This window comes from Tetrao urogallus, assembly GCF_951394365.1.
Source record: "Tetrao urogallus genome assembly, chromosome: 7".
Classification (NCBI taxonomy): Eukaryota; Metazoa; Chordata; class Aves; order Galliformes; family Phasianidae; genus Tetrao; species Tetrao urogallus.
Genome location: NC_136820.1, coordinates 48,168,157 through 48,183,424, shown reverse-complemented (window position 1 = coordinate 48,183,424; position 15,268 = coordinate 48,168,157). Strand labels below are relative to the sequence as shown.

Here is a 15,268-nt window from a genome sequence, read left to right as displayed (position 1 = left end):
TAGCAAATCAATGAACACAATGTAATCCATCATTTCCATCCACTTGGCTTCAGGCTTGGAGTGGAAGGAGGCTGGTTTTCTTTTTCTTTTCTTTTTGCAATTATTTTCCTAAGGAGGATGTTATTCATTGTGAGCTGAAATAATAATAATAATAATAGTGTTCTGATCTTGCAGTACAACCACAGCTGTACTGGGTGTTCCTGCCTGTCTCCAACACTGCCAGTGAGATCAAGACCCAAAAGCCAAGCTCCAGCTGGGGGCTGGTCAAGAGGATGGAAATACTGAATCCTGCCCTTCCATCAAATCCTGATTGAAAGAAAAAAAGGAAGAAGGACAAATCTTTTCCCTCTCCCTCTCACCATAAGTCGTTATCCTTTCAATTCACTACAGTCTGCTGGGTTTCTTTACTTGATTTAGAGGCTTATTAGTCTATGCAGAAAGAAGTAAAATGTGAACTTTCTGACAACCACGATTGGAGCTGATGCTTTAAGAATTTTGTTTTCCTTATTTCTTGGTCCACTTGCAACAGCGTCAAGGTCCAAAACTTGATCACAATTAACAAGTGCTTTGAACTATGACTGTTTTCTTGAGGCTTTGCATCAAGTTTCACTCAAAACTCATGAGATCTGCGTACATCACTCCCAAATGCCCTTTCAGACTCATTAAAGTCAACCCCTGCCTGCTGTCCTCCGTACACAATGACGTTGGAAGCAGGCTGAAGCAAGAGGCAGTGTTTGTAAAGAGCTGTCACCAAGCAGCACGGCACGCGATGACAGTCCATCTCCAGATAGAGGGGGGTGAGCTTGGGGCAGTTTATTTTTGCAGTCCTTACATCAAAGAGAAAGAACGTTTTTTGCCCCATGTTGGTGTACCTATAAGTCAACAGCAGCCACAGGTTGTGAAAAGCTCTTTTCCCTACTGACATTTTTTCTCTCTTTTTTTTTTTTTCTTTTTTTTTTTTTCTTCCAAGTATTCAGTGGTTATAGTCAGGCTGCTCTTAACCATAGCTGGGTTCTCTTTGAGCCTTTTTTTAATCTCCGTGCTCCCCGCTGTTGTTTTGTTAAGGGTGGGTGGTTCATTAACTGGTTTGTTTTTCTAAGGCTGTTTGCAGGAGCGGACTTCTCGCTGATCTTTCAGCCGTGTCTGCCCAGCAGTGGAGATGTTCTGTCACTTCCCAGAAAACGCAATCGATGGATTGCTGCCGTTTCTATTCTGGGCTTTGGATGCACGCTTTGGTTTGCTGCAGCAGAGCTGCTTTCACAAAGTTGAAGTGGGTCTCAGAGTTCAGATCTGGGGAAGGGGCAGTGGCCACCAAATCGGCCAACCAAGCATCTCGCATGGGTACAGCATGTGTGTAAGCCTTCTGATAAAGAATTGCACAGGAGCATACGTGGGTGTAAAGACTGGCTCTTCCACACCAATGTTTGCATACATGTGCTTGTTCATTTATCTGTCCATGTGAATATACACAGGGGCATCTACACACACTAATCTCTCCTATGTCAACGCACATGTTCCATGTATATTTGTATGTATATATAAACATATAGACTATATATGCATAGTATGTGTGTATGCATATATAACTATATTATATTACAGAGAGAGAGAATGTACAATTCACTTTCACAACCATACATACACATTAACCCCAAAGCCAGCCAGACAAACTAGAAGTGAGAGTTGATAATTTCTAAGGGACCACCATAAATCTGCACTGATTCTTTTAAATCCAGAGGTGAGGATCTCCCTTGCCGAGCTCTGTTTCAGTTGTGCTTAAAAAGAACCATGCTCAAGCTCTCAGATGGTGGAAGCCAACAGAAATCTTTCACAAAGTAGAACCCAACTATTGATTTGGGATAAATCAGTGTGGAGGGTATGTCTTGCTGGAGGGGACTATGCTGATTGACCCCACTGGGAATCAACCCATAATGGGAACAGCACTCACAAGCAAAAGCCACTAACCCTCTCCCAAGCCCTGTTATTAGTGGCAATAAAGCCCCATTCCCAGCTATGGCAGGGGTTCTGGGAAGCAGCTATCTCATCAAAGGGAGCTGGGCTGGAAACTGACCGCACACCCTCAGCACAGCATGATGCCTTCAGTTCAAATTTAGTTGAGTCTCTCTTCTCCAGGTCTGCTTTTTTAGGATTCAGACTGCAGATAGGATGGGGGAAGGAACAATGCCATATAAGATGAATGCATATAGTGAGATGTGAAATTAAATTCAAGAAGGAAATTTTCTTGGAAAAAAAAAAAAAAAATTTAGAAATTATATTGGCATCACCCCTCTACTAATATTATATCCATTTTCTTTCCCATATTTCTTTCCACTTCTTTACACTGCCAGCATATGATAATTTTATACGTATAGATTTATAATGAAATATTGTTAGGAAATATGCTTTGAAATTGCTTTGTTATTCCTGTTTTTATTAATACCTGAGCTTTAACCAATCCTTTTGCCACTTGGAAACCTTACAATTTAGTCTAAGCAAACAAGTTAATCCATGGGCTGGGGAAGGAAAGAGGAAGGATGTGGAGGAGCTCACTGCGAGTCTAACACCAGAAAGCTCCGTAGTTTGAAGCCATTCAGAACCACTACAGCTTCAGGAGGGGCTGGAATGCTTTGGGACACAATCTGCCAGTGTGTGTGCAGTGTGTTGGCAGGTCTCTCCAGCTGAAGCCCTATGCATGGAGGAGCAGCATTTCTCATTCTTCTGATTTTGGTGCAGAGTTAACTGGTTCCCCCCACTTTGGTCCAGTCCAGATCAGGTACCCAACCAACATACCCCTGCCTGAGAATCGGTGTATCATAGAATCACAGAATCGTCAAGGTTGGAAAAGACCACTAAGGTCACTATGTTCAACCCCAGCCCACACCACCATGACCTCTGACAACATCCCTCAGTGCCACATCTCCATGGCTCTGAAACACCTCCAGGAATGGTGACCCCAGCACCTCCCAGGACAGCCTGTACCAATGCATTACCATTGTTTCTGAGAAGAAATATTTCTGAATAGCAAACTGGAACCTCCTCTGAGATTCGCTCTGCCTCATTCTACTGCCATGGGGAAGTGCTTTATAGTAGCTTATAGGTATTTATATCAGCTTCACTCTTCTAACACCTTCAAATCCTTCACAGAAGTCCAGCTTGGAGCTATAATTATCACTATCTGCATGTTGTTGCTGGAGAATGCAAGCTCTTCACTCAAAGTGACTGCTCCCAAGGTCACCTCTGTGACCTACACAGCAAAGCCAAAGGGTTCTCTCATTTGGAAAGCTGCACTTTAGCCACCCACATCACAGCGTGTGTGGCTGAGGCTCATCTGTAGGCACCTCTGGAGATGCATTGCCCTCGGTCAGCATGGTGACACTTGGTGACACTGTGGGAACTGTGTGGTCACCACGTGCCCCTGGGAAGGGATGGGGTGTGTGACCAAGAACAAAGCAGCAAATTGTCACCCCAGCACTTAGTCATGTCCCCAGCCCAGCTCATGACATGTGTGGCGCTACTCCCAACAGGGAACATACACTAATGATGTTTTCCATCCTCTCAGCACCAGGGCAAAGTCCACCCAGACACGACTTTCCAAATGCTAACATCTTTGCAAAAATTCCTAACCCAAAGCTTCTGTTTCTATTAGGAGCCACTCTCCTCCCTTCTCCAAGTCAGGATTTAACTAGTTTATGAAAGAAAGAAATAATTTCTCTCTACAGTCCAGCTTTCCAGCAACTTGGGAAAAGTTAGCACTTTGGCCAGGGCCTTCTGCATGCTCTGAGCTGTGCATTTAATTTAAATTTAATAGTTATTGCACGTTACACAAATGGCGATTAAAACCATATTGATTGAGGTTTAGCAGCTATGCGAGAAATGCAGATCTTATTACAGAGCTGCTCCTTATCCAGACTGTGCTGTTAATAACACATCCAGGGGCAGACTGGAGAGGAAAAGGAGCACAGAGCAGAAGGCTGGGAGGCACGGTCAGGAGGGAAAACAGTCGGGCTGTGGGGTCGGGTGGCCATTACTCTGTTCCCAACATAGGCCAACACACCTGTAGCACGAGATCTGCACAGCTATAGACATGCAAACAAGCCTATAGGGACCTCACCTACACCACGTGCCGGAGAAGCAGGCAAGCAAACTGGCTGAGATCTCAGATGACAAATTTCTGCGGCAGGATATATTGCCGTGAGGGCTTTCTAGGTCAGGACCTGCTACAGAGACACTTGAAAAACCCAGAAACTGTCCAAAAAAGGGCTGATTTATTATTCTCTCAACCCATCTTTTCAAGAAACTGCAAAGTTCATTCGGTGGCAAAGCAGAAATCAATAAGCCTTGTGTCCTAGATGGTCTGAGATAATGACTGCAAAGAGAAAACGAACCAGAAAAATAATAGCTGCATCCCAACAGACCTGTTGAGGTCAGTTTGAATCCTTTCCAACCAGTGCTCCACTTTGCACAACTCTGAGGGCCATTTGCATGCCTTGCACAGATGTGAAAAGCAGAGTAAGAAATAATGCAGAGAGATGAGGGCAGACAAATAAATGATGTGAAGCATGCAGGGGCACAGGGGGAAATGCAGAGTGAGGTGGGGAAAACAATCTCTATGCGTGCTTTTTTAAATTTGACTTTAAATTTAAGACTCACTACAAAGACCATCTCCATCCCATGAGCGACCCAGCAAAGACACGTGCAGAAAATTCATTTGCAGTCCATACAGAGGCTGCACATTTTGCTGCTCCACCTGAAGATTCAGCCTTGCCACAACACTGAGTTATTTCAAATATTGAAAAAAGAGGAAGAAAAAAAAAAAAACTTATGAAGTTTAACACGTTTTCATCTGGACGTCCCTCCGCCCAGGCTGAGCTGTTTACATGTTGGGCTTTGCACATCTCTGTGCCACAGGCATCAGACACTGCAGAAAGGTTATTGCTTGGCAGCTGCACAACAAAGACTTGGAAGAGGAAGCCAACCAGAAAATCATGCTACTATATATTTTAGAGTGCCACTGAGCAATTTCCTGATTTTTGGGGGAAAAAGTCTTTTTCATGATGAACGAAAACAGGTTTGGGTTTTGTGTTTTACTTGATGACAGTTTTAGTTGGAAATGGAAGAGAAAGATTATCCCAGATTGGTCAAAATGTTCCCTTTTGCCCAAACTGTAGTAATTTCAATCATTGAAGATCTCTGAGTATTTTTTTTGTATAGAAGAATGAGAGAACTCTCCAAAATCAGAAGCTGTTTCAGAAGCTGAAGCTGGTAATTTTCATTATCCTTTTCATATTTTTTGAAAACCCTTTGCAAAAATCTCTGTGTGTTTGCAAAACACTCCGGTGCCACCAAGCTGCACTTGCCAAATCTCCTAGAGAAGCATTTTTATGAGAAACATCACCCAGCTCTGAGAACAAGACAGATACACAGAGATAGCCAGACTTTTGCTGGCCCAGAAAATTCATCTGGAAAGCACTTTCAATTTCCAAAGCTGTTCGGTTTTGGCCCTGAGAATGAGTGGAATATACTACAAAGAATCCCTTTTGCTGTGTTTGAGTGCATGTTTGCTCAACATCTTTCTATTTCTACCCCATTCTAGCTTGAGACAGCATTGTGCTAGCAGCTGGTGGGGAACGTCTCCTTTTTGCAGTCTGATCAACCAAAAGAGACTAACTGTGATAATCATCCTCTGTTTCATTCCACAGGAGTCAAGGCAAAAGCAGATACTGGATGAACAAACCATAGTCATAGAATCATAGAATCATTAAGGTCATTTACGTGGTCATTTAAGACCACTAAGATCATCTGGTCCTACCATCAACCCATCACCCAACCATTAACCCATCACATGGGTCAGCCATGGCCTCCAGAATAAACAAGAAGGTCAACCAAGTCTCTCTCCTCAAAAACACTATCCCTCAGCATTTGTTGTCTCTTTCTCCACCTGATCCAATTCCCTTATCTTTGTCTTCCCACCGTATACCATTGCACAGTCCTGCATCCTCGCCTACATTTCCCCTTTGGAAATGTGTTCCCAGTCCCAGCAACTGGAATCATCCCACACCCCGCATCCAATGTCACATTTCACCAGGTCAGGGCCATAAATTGTTTCCTAACCTTGAAATACCCTTTACCCTTTCAGACACTGATGCACTTCTGCAGAACAAGCTGCCAAATTCACGTCAACCCAGACCAGCTGCTCCAAAGGGAAGGACAAGAGGGAGAAAGGTGCTCTCTCTGCTATTAAAAACTGCCTCACAGCAGCCAGCCTGGCTGAGCATGTCCCGTGCTTTCATAGTGACACCGACTGTGATAAATAAAGAGAATAAGAGAACAGAGCTGTCTTTAGAAGTGTGCTATAGCAGCATGACATTCTAGCTATGCTTACCTCTTGGATCCATCCAGGAGTGCTTAAGCAATTTGCTAATGGAACATTATAAATATGAACATTATAAGTAGATTTTGTAGGATCATAGAATTGTTCAGATTGGAAAAGCCCTCTCAGGTCACCAAGTCCAACCCCAAGCCACCCCCACCATGCCCACTAACCACGTCTCTCAGTGCCACATCTCCACATTCCTTGAACACCTCCAGGGATGATGACTCCACCATGTCCCTGGCAGCCTATGCCAAAGCACTCTTTCTGGAAAGAAAAAAGAAAAATCTCTAATATCCAACACCAAAGCAGGGCACCTTTGCCACCAATTCTTGAGAAAAAACCTTCGGTAGCTGCAACCAACAGAGCCTCACAGCTGAAGTTCAGGAAAAGGGACAAACACTGTGCTGACAGCCCTGACAGCATCCTTTGGTTAAGCTTCATTTCCTTGCATATGATCGTGTGTGCAATGTGCAAGATCACACCTTTGAGCTTCCCTCTACATGGCAGGATCAGGACAGAGTGGGAGAAAGCACCATTTATTAAGGGAATTGCTCTGCCATGGACCTCAGACATCCCAAATTTGGAGAGGAACCACTCCAGGAGGATGATCCCCTTCCAGCTCCCAATTGAAGGAACTGCTGCCCAACATAAGCTGCAATCCTCAGCTCAGATCTTCCCTAAGAAGGACCGTTGACCACTGAGGTTTGATTCCCCACAGTTTCATGGGGACGGTGAATGGGAAGGATGTGGGATTTTCTTTCAGACATGATAAAAATAGCTCAAATTTGTGATCCTGAGGATCTGTTCTCTTTCACAGGCAGTCCAGAGACAAGAATTTGGAGTAGGCCCAACATTTCTTCTAGACTAGTGCCATGGGCACTAACATTCAGCAGCCAATGCCTGTATCATGGAAAAATCCCCAAACTAGTAGAAACTCATATCTTTTGAGCCATACGGTGTTATACACACCACACAGCTTTACTGGCTTGCATCCAGGTACAGCTCAGCTCTGGCACTGCTCTATTGGTGAGTACTAAATGTTTGTAGTTCTTGTAAGCTGGAGCATGAAAAGAAGCCAGTAGGGCTCTTCAGCTGCAACCAGACCATGGCTTAAGTGTCCCTGCAATTCAACGGGCTCTATTCTCTACCACCACCTTATTTAATCTACCTAAGACTCCCATCTTAGGGTGAAATGAATGAACTTTTGAAAGTACTTGTTTATCTTTACCTGGAGCCTGAAGATACTTGCTGAGTCTCTATATCTAACCTGTGAGACACAGCAAGTGAATTTCCCCTTCCCCTTCCCCTTCCCCTTCCCCTTCCCCTTCCCCTTCCTCTTCCTCTTCCCCTTCACTTTCCCCTTCCCCTTCCTTCCTTCCTTCCTTCCTTCCTTCCTTCCTTCCTTCCTTCCTTCCTTCCTTCCTTCCTTCCTTCCTTCCTTCCTTCCTTCCTTCCTTCCTTCCTTCCTTCCTTCCTTCCTTCCTTCCTTCCTTCCTTCCTTCCTTCCTTCCTTCCTTCCTTCCTTCCTTCCTTCCTTCCTTCCTTCCTTCCTTCCTTCTTCCTTCCTTCCTTCCTTCTTCCTTCCTTCTTCCTTCCTTCCTTCCTTCCTTCCTTCCTTCCTTCCTTCCTTCCTTCCTTCCTTCCTTCCTTCCTTCCTTCCTTCCTTCCTTCCTTCCTTCCTTCCTTCCTTCCTTCCTTCCTTCCTTCCTTCCTTCCTTCCTTCCTTCCTTCCTTCCTTCCTTCCTTCCTTCCTTCCTTCCTTCCTTCCTTCCTTCCATCCTTTTTCTTTCTTTTTCTTTCTTCCCTCCCTCCCTCCCTCCCTTCCCATCTATCCATCCATCCATCCATCCATCCATCCATCCATCCGTCCGTCCGTCCGTCCATTCATCCATCCATCTAAAATCTTCCTCTGGAGTTAGAGGAGTTCAATAATCTGCATCTGAAGATACTGTGCCATACCAATGCAATTTTTTGAGCACTGAGAGGCATTTGCAACACACTAAATTAAAAATAAATCATGATAAACTAACTGAAGTTGTCACACCTTGTAGGAGAAACAGCTCACAGCAAGAGTGGCGAGCCACAGGCAAATCCCATAATAACTCAGAAGTAAAAAATTCTTTCTGACTTCCATGAGTTTGCAATAGGGTCTTTTGTCTTTACTAAACTGTCAGCCGTTTTTGCCTGGGGCCTCTTCAAGACTTGCTGCTCAAATTTCCCTGTGCTTTCAAGCACAGGAAGAAACCTCGGGAAGTGGAAGAGGCCCAGCATGGACTAAGTTTAGCCTGGTAGGTGACTGCCCACTTCAGAAACTTCCAAACATGTGAGCACAGGAGGGAAATTGCTTTCTAAAAGTGTTTCTACTGACATGCACTGTGGGCCAATAACAACAGTGGTGATGACAATAGGAACATGTAACACCTGTGAGGAGTGAAACCAAGGGGAAACATAGGTTGGAGAGAGAGAAAGATGAGAGGGTGTTGGATGGTTGAATCCATGTGGTGGCCAAGTACAGCTGACTGGAAGTCTGATCTTGGAAGCTCCAGCATATATGTGTAAAAAGCTCCCACTTTGTTCTCCAGGAAGACTCGTCCAAATTCTCACTGAGGCCTTCTAACACCCTGGAAGGTTGTAAAGTGGGCAAAGACCTGCATCTCCATCATCTTACCTAAACACAGCGTTATTTGTTATTTCAAGCTGGATGTGTTGCAGATACAATGCAAGAGGTAACCAGACGGACTTTCTTCTGAATTAGACATTTCTTAATAACTGGATGCCTTCACTATGTCTTAGGGGCATCATTTGCTCAGAGACAAGTAGAAATCATCCCACACGTGTTGAATATTAGGAAAAATTTCTGCTCTGAAAGAGTGTTCATGCAGTGACAAAGGCTGCCCTGAGAAGTGGTGGGTTCACCATCCAAGGAGGTGATCAGGAGCTGTGGAGATGGGGCATTGAGGGATGTGGTCGGTGGACATGGTGGGGACAGCTTTGTGTCACATCATCATGCTGAGATTTGAATCATATCTGTCCCAACAAATGAGACAGAAAAAGTCATCTCTTTCCTATGCAAGCCTTGTTGCATCATGCTTTCCAAGCATCTGTGTTGCAAAGGATCCTGCACTCCTGCCACCAGCTACAAACACCCTCTGCTGAGACCCAAACGCCAAAATAAATGTGCACCCCTGAGATCTCATGCTGTTTCCATCACACATCCAGGTAAAATACTTGCCATCACTCATAATTACTCTCAGACATCCTTTACCCCCCATGAACTGAATTTATTTAATAATAACATTTTTAAGTCTTTTTTTTTTCTTCCTCGTGCACAGCAATAAAACACAAGTAGCTTCTGCTTTTTAAATTTCTCTCATCTCAAAGCACTTCTCACACTTACGTCCACTGTTAAGTCATAAATTTCTCCCACATTCAAGCTACCCTGAAATACAGTCAGTGTAGTTACTTCAGCCCAAAACAAATTCCTCAGACAACTGTTCTCTCACAATCTCACCTCAGCTTATTGCTGAAGCGGGATGTGTCTGCTTTTTTCCCCTGTGGGAAGCCCTTTCATCTCTTCATGCAGAAAAAGAAGCTTTTATTTTTGAGTGTCCCTGCAGATGTTCTGAAGCCTTCAGGGCTTCTCAAGGAGAACAGGTTTCACAGGGCCTCAAGATCACAGTGCTCCACCAAAATAAGTTCTGTTTTTTCCCCAGGCACCAATATCAGTGCATGTTGCTACGATAAGCACATCAAGTACTAGCACAGGAAAATGTGATTATTAGGGATAATTGCATATGGCAAGCCGTGTCCCTTCCAGGTCCCCACAGCTGTCTCTGCATGACCTTTTTGTACCCAGGACATTGGGTACACATCAACCTCTGCTAATTTTAGCAGCTGAAATGTTGGCACCTAAATACCTGCCTCATCCCCTCCTTCATGGATCGCCATCTCCATGGGCTGATTCAATCCATCCCAGTATAGGCATCAAAGAACAACTCTCCAGAGAACTTTTCTGCTGGTTGTCAATGATCTGTTTAGGGTCAACGATCCACTTTCTAATGGTCATTCCCCTTTTTTGTGTCACTGACTTTAGTCTTATCATTTTTCAGGAGAGAAGAATTTATTTCTGGCAATACGTCCCCCTTCTGCTAAAAGAGAGCTTTCAGAAGGGAATGAAGAATATATGGAAAGGACCCTTCTTGCTACACAAACTCTCAAGGAAAATCTGTTCTCCAAACTAAATTCAGGGAAACTGAAATACTTTCTTAAAAAAGCATAAGCAAACTCTTCAGAGAAACAAATAGATGAAAGACAAAAGTACAAAAAGCCCACACCAACCATCCAACCAACTGAACAAATAAAAGCTCTTTTCTCTGAGTTTCTAGCAACATTAAATTGCACACAGTCTACTTCACAAAATTTAACTTTGGGGTCTGATCTTATAGGGCCATTTAAGTATAGAAGTTAAAGTCTTCAAAATAAAGCTCTGGAATATTTCTGCATACTTAAAAGGATGTAACTCACATTTAGGATGATCCCAGTTCAGGCCCCGCTCTTGACCAAGAAGCAGTAAGAAAAATGGCAGGAAAACTTCACAGAATCACAGAATGGCCAGACTTGGAAGGGACCTCAAGGATCATGAAGCTCCAACCCCCCCTGCCACATGCAGGGCCACCAACCTTCACATTTAATACCAGACCAGGCTGCCCAGGGCCCCATCCAACCTGGCCTTGAACACCTCCAGGGACGGAGCATCCACAACGGCTCTGGGCAGCTGTTCCAGCACCTCACCACTCTCTCTGTAAAGAATTTCCTCCTGACATCCAACCTAAATCTCCCCTCGATGTGATTGTGGATTGCAGAATCATGTTGATGGACCGTTATCATGGCCGTGTATTGTAACAGAAAAGAAGAAGGAATGAGAATTATTTTTTCTTCCACAGAAACATTGCAGTTTTGAGACTTTTCACTCTGTGAAATCAAATTCCAGAAATACAACTGTACAATAAATTCTGAGTAACGGATATTGATAATTCGAGATGATCCAATTAAAGCACACATTTTGATCATTTTCAACACTGTGTTTTGATACAAGTCTGGTTCTTTCAGCTATAGATTATCTTATGCATGAAGCATAAAAAAAGAAGAAACCATCTTCATCCCGAAACGCAGAACTGGGACGTTTGGAGAATTTCAGAACTCATTAAAACATTTTTTCAAATGCTGTACAATGATCTAGGGAGGTATTCTGATCTACACCAGATGGCCTGAGCTCCACCAGAGTTAGGTTTATGGAACAGGAAGCAGTATATTTGCCAGACCCAGCCCTTGCGTGCGAACGGCTTCAGTTTTGACAAAAATATTTTTGATTATAAACACTTAATTGAAAAATTCCCAGGAAAATATCTCTAGAGAACATCATCTCCCATTGCTATGAGTATTGGGAAACAAACTACCCTAGACCCAAATATTTTGTCTGTCAGTGCTTTCCTTAGTTCATTTATAGTAGATAATGGGATACGCTCCGCAAAAAATGAAGAGATATTATCAGGGGGTTTACTCGTTTTTTAGAAACTCAGTACATGTTTTTTAGTACTTTAAAAACCATTAGAAGAGTTCATAACTTCAAATTGCACTGAAGGGAGAAATAATAATCTGGATGGGTAAGTGTATAGGATGAGTAGTTTCACAAAAATGCAGACATGAATCGATTTCAAATCCTGCTTGGCTGAAAATGTGTTTGATGACTTTTCAGTCATTCTGACTACAAAGATGCATGTCTGTTTCTTTGAGTGATGCTATTCTTTTTTTATTATTATTACTGCAGCTCAACTTTATACTGGACTTAGGTGCCCTTCATACCACAGTGTCACAGTATCCCAGCTGAATACTACCATAATGTCATGGTATCCCAACTGAAGGTATGAATGCCCTCTAAAAGAAGTTACTGCAGTTTCCTCCCCCCTCCCTTTACAGTGCAAGAATGTCAAACACAGAGGCAGCAACAGAGATATATGAATACCTCCATGTACTGCTTTCCCAAGGTCACAGCAAAGCCCTGCTCACAGCACTGCTGCTGTGACTCTAACACTGCCCAAAACTGAGTTCCTTGCAGTGAGAATTTTTCTTGATATAGGTTGTGGGTTTTTTTGTTTGTATGGTTTTTTTCACCCGTATTTAAACTGACAGGTTGGAAGGTTGTTACGATTTAAGGCAGAAAATCATTGGTTAGGACCCCCAGCTATAGGACACAGTGCAGTTACAGCAGCCCACAGTTCATGAGCCACCCATGAGATCTTATGTGGGGTCCTCATCAGTGAAGAGACACACAATAGGGTCCCAGAGATATTCATCCCTCACCTCAGCTCTGAGCTGGTCTATGGATGGCAGTGGGGCTTTGTGATTTCTTTTCTTTGTCATTATCTACTCTTGTTTTGTCTCTCCTGGCTCACCATAAACACGATCACTATGCCTCCCATGTTATTGGTCTCCCTCATAAACAGGAGGGGGAACAGCTGTTTACAAGGATGGATAGTGATAGGATAAGGGGGAATGGTCTTAAACTGAGACAGGGGAGGTTTAGGTTAGATGTTAGGAGGAAGTTTTTCACTCAGAGGCTGGTGAGGCACTGGAACAGGCTGCCCAAGGAGGCTGTGGATGCCCCATCCCTGCAGGCATTCAAGGCCAGGCTGGATGTGGCTCTGGGCAGCCTGGGCTGCTGGTTGGTGACCTGCACACAGCAGGGGGTTGAAACTGGATAAGCATTGTGGTCCTTTTCAACCCAGGCCATTCTATGATTCTATGATGTTAGTTATCCAGTTTCTTGCAGGAAACAGGAATTTCTTTGGTTGTTTTAAACTAATAAACAACATAATTCTCATTGATATGCAGTCATCACCTGGCATAAGAAGGAAACCTGTGAGGTGCTGCAGAGCTTCTCTTTTCTCCAACTTAAAGGACAATGCTTTACAAAAGAAAATGTTTCCATGCCTTGCAGTGTCTATGTACTGTGTGGTATTTACTGTGCGAAGCGTATAGGAAAGCCATTCCCAAAGATGGGTGCAGAGATTTCTGATATTCCCTGTGAATGTTTATGATGTGGAAGGAACAAAGGAGAACTAGTTATTTTCAGAATTTTCTTTGCTTATTTCACTTCTATGTATTAAGATGTCAGTATTTGACACTTCATTTCATGATTATTTCTGAAGTAATGTGTTTCTTTTTTTTTTTTTTTTATTCCCCATCACACTTTGAGGAAAATTTCTTCTACAAAAATAGTGACACTGACTTACCTGCTGAACAGACCATTATCATGGTTAAAAGCATCTGAATAGAAAACAGATCTCCAGCCTCATCGTACTGGAATTCCCTACTTCACAGCTTCATAACCTGTAGCATTTCCTAAATGTTGGTAGTTCCCCGTCAAAGGGGTGGTTTACTGCAAGGACAACGATGATGGCAGGTCTCAGGCAGCTGAGAGACTGATTTACATGGGCAAGACCAGTGGCACAAATTCTCTTTCAAAGCCTACTTCAAAATGTCATTAATTTTGTCTCAGCACACATGAGCAAGACTTCAGCAATCCCAACTGAGATCAGCAGAGATTGCTCTAAGGAGAGAGAGGAGGAGCAGGCTCGTGTTCTGTTAGGGATCATTGGGACGGAGTGCCAAAATAGCAGATCATTCAGGAAAACCTTTTCTTTTTGATGGAGTTTCTCTCTGCCTTCCAAAATACACACACACACACAAACACAGTGTTTCTTTGTCATCCAGTTGGGCTTTTCAGGAAAACTGCAGGAACTGCTGCTGGCTCACTCTAAGGAAGTTCCACGCTGGTGATGTCTACTATGATGCATTGCAGGACAGCAATGAGTCCACTGAATGATCTAAACCCACTCCAAGTAGCCTTGGTCACTGACTAATCAGTGCCAAGTCCTGAGTACTGTCTATCCTTCTTGGCATCTTCCTATAATATTCCCTACAGAGGAGCTTTTATGCCCATTAAGGCCAGTGAAACTTCCAAGCAGCTAAATTTGCTACCTTGGTTATTAAAAGGGTCAAACAGGTCTGGACCTTGTTAGATCAAACAAGATTTGGCTTTTAGCTTCTCTATTTAGCAGATTCCTCAATGAATTTGCATCGACTCCATCTATGGCAATCATCTTTTCTGCTTTTTGCCCAAATTACCAAATACCATGTCAGCACCAGAACCACCACCAACCCAAGTCCCACCAGCCCTTGTGGCTTCCTCCCCCTACCGTGTTAAAAGATACATACTTTGACAGAAGCTGGGTTAAATTCAACTTCTTTTTTGGGCTCTGGTTCTGCTGGTTTAGGTGCTGGCTTGGGTTCTTCCTTCTTGGGTTCAGGTGCCTTCTTAGGTTCAGGCTTCTTCGGAGGCATGGTGCCTTGCTGGTGGGCTGCTTTTGGAAAGGAGAGAAAGAGACAGACAGGCGAGAGGTGGCTGCTGCAGGAAAAGTCACCAGTGCACACAGGTCTTTATCCCTGTCCAATCTCTTGAAGTCACAATGTGTCACTCTCAGACCTGTCACATGCCAGAGCTTACAATGGGGCCACTGCTATAAAAGGACAAGACACTTGCCCGGCTATTTTAAAGCCATGCCTTACGGCATTGTTATGAATTAGCACTTAAATGGAAGAAGAGATTGGGGGGTTTTAGGGCTAGCTGGCACTGGCTCAAGCATTTTTTAGTCCGGGACTGCATATATATGTGTATATGCACTGAGGAGGTTGGGTTACAGCCCAGGTCCCAACGATGGGTTTTACCCTCCCAAGGCTCTTCTTCCCAGCTCACCTGCTGCAGACTGTCTCTCTTTCAGGCTGGATGGCACCCCTGGCCTTTGTTGTGACACGGCCCATTGAATGGCAAGCACT

The 15,268-nt window shown here is 43.7% G+C and overlaps 1 protein-coding gene across 1 annotated transcript in view; it reads right to left on the bottom strand.

Moving 5' to 3' along the window:
• Positions 1 to 14,776, bottom strand: part of MYL3 (myosin light chain 3) — a gene marked incomplete at both ends in the record, with an annotated part of 33,152 nt that extends 18,376 nt beyond the window's left edge. Inside the window, one exon of the mRNA XM_079538035.1 lies at positions 14,651 to 14,776. Coding sequence (XP_079394161.1) covers positions 14,651 to 14,776 — 126 coding nt within the window. The remainder of the gene's footprint in view (positions 1 to 14,650) is intronic.
• Positions 14,777 to 15,268: the final 492 nt, after the last annotated feature.